The sequence below is a fragment of the Perkinsus marinus genome, assembly GCF_000006405.1.
Source record: "Perkinsus marinus ATCC 50983 genomic scaffold scf_1104296971050, whole genome shotgun sequence".
NCBI lineage: Eukaryota > Perkinsozoa > Perkinsida > Perkinsidae > Perkinsus > Perkinsus marinus.
The window spans coordinates 1,644-2,821 of NW_003202242.1; the positions used below are offsets into that span (position 1 = coordinate 1,644).

The 1,178-nt window shown below is 47.7% G+C and overlaps 1 protein-coding gene across 1 annotated transcript in view; it reads right to left on the reverse strand.

The window, feature by feature from the left end:
• Positions 1-932: 932 nt before the first annotated feature.
• Pmar_PMAR022820 (conserved hypothetical protein) overlaps positions 933-1,178 on the reverse strand; it is a gene marked incomplete at both ends in the record, with an annotated part of 1,652 nt that continues 1,406 nt past the window's right edge. Inside the window, 2 exons of the mRNA XM_002767174.1 lie at positions 933-1,045; positions 1,089-1,166. Of these exons, the coding sequence (XP_002767220.1) occupies positions 933-1,045; positions 1,089-1,166 (191 nt within the window). The remainder of the gene's footprint in view (positions 1,046-1,088; positions 1,167-1,178) is intronic.

Below are 1,178 nucleotides of genomic sequence, written 5' to 3' on the forward strand. Positions count from 1 at the left end.
GGGAGAAGCCAATAACACTGAAGAAGAGTCGACATCGTTTCAGTGCGAAAGACGAAAAATGCCTTCACCTCAAGTCTAAATGCTTCGTTTCAAGACAAACCTAGCGATCCGGTGACCATAAAAATAGCTATGTGAAGGTATGATCAAAGGCAACAATGAAACTCTCAGTATTCTAGTCAGAAAATGTGCATTTTGGTTCTCTCTTTTTTATGTAAGATAGGACTAAGATGTGTATTTTTCTCTCGTAGATCTCGAAATTGGCTTGCGCGAACCAATGAAGGTTTTGTTTCCTACCAGGTAGTGGATATAACGATGATCTCTCACATGCTATGTGATTCTTTTGAACCGAACTAGAGAAAGAGCGGCCTCCACACTGTGGAGTCTACAGTGAATACTCTCAGATGAATGACCCACTTACGTACCCAGTGAGCGAACCACCCAGAATGGGTCCCAGGGCTTCCCCAAGAGAAGCACCGCCGTTGAAGAGAGCTGACACCATATCAATCGCTCCATGGCCCATCTCGGGTGGTATCTGAGAGACTCAAATTTAACCGCATGCTAGGCAGGGAACGACGAACCCCTTCAATCATGTAAGGCATGCAAGGCACCCAGCCCCAACTGGAGCCTATGCCTGCCAGGCCGAGGGCTATCAATTGCTGCACCCACGGGTTCGAAGTAACTTTCAGAGTTGGCCCCAGTGTCAGCTGAAGATACAACAGATACGATACATATCTTCTAACAGGCCGGCGAACATTACAAAGGAAGCTCCCATGACTAGCAGACCGAGCGCCAAGGTGACGTGTTTCGTGAGAAGTGATGTTGTCCTGATCAAAGAACATATGCACGACCCATTGGGGAGAGAAATCTCCAAGTTTCGTTCACATCGGACCCAAATCAGCTACAGTCATGACCAGTTAACCGATATGACGTACTTAGGTATAAGAACTGTAGCTATAGCCATAGTAACCGATGGGAATGCAAAGAGGAGACCCATGGTAGATGGTGAAACGTCACCCAATACAGCTAAGAAGTGCTCTGAGAGAACCTGGAGGAAGACTCTGGGAGAGAGCGGAGAAGAGGCAGCCTACTGGATCCATGAACCCGAAGGCTGAGCTGACTAGCGCACTGCAGAGAACTGTGATTAGAATATGCCGCATACGGAGCACCTGACAAGAGCC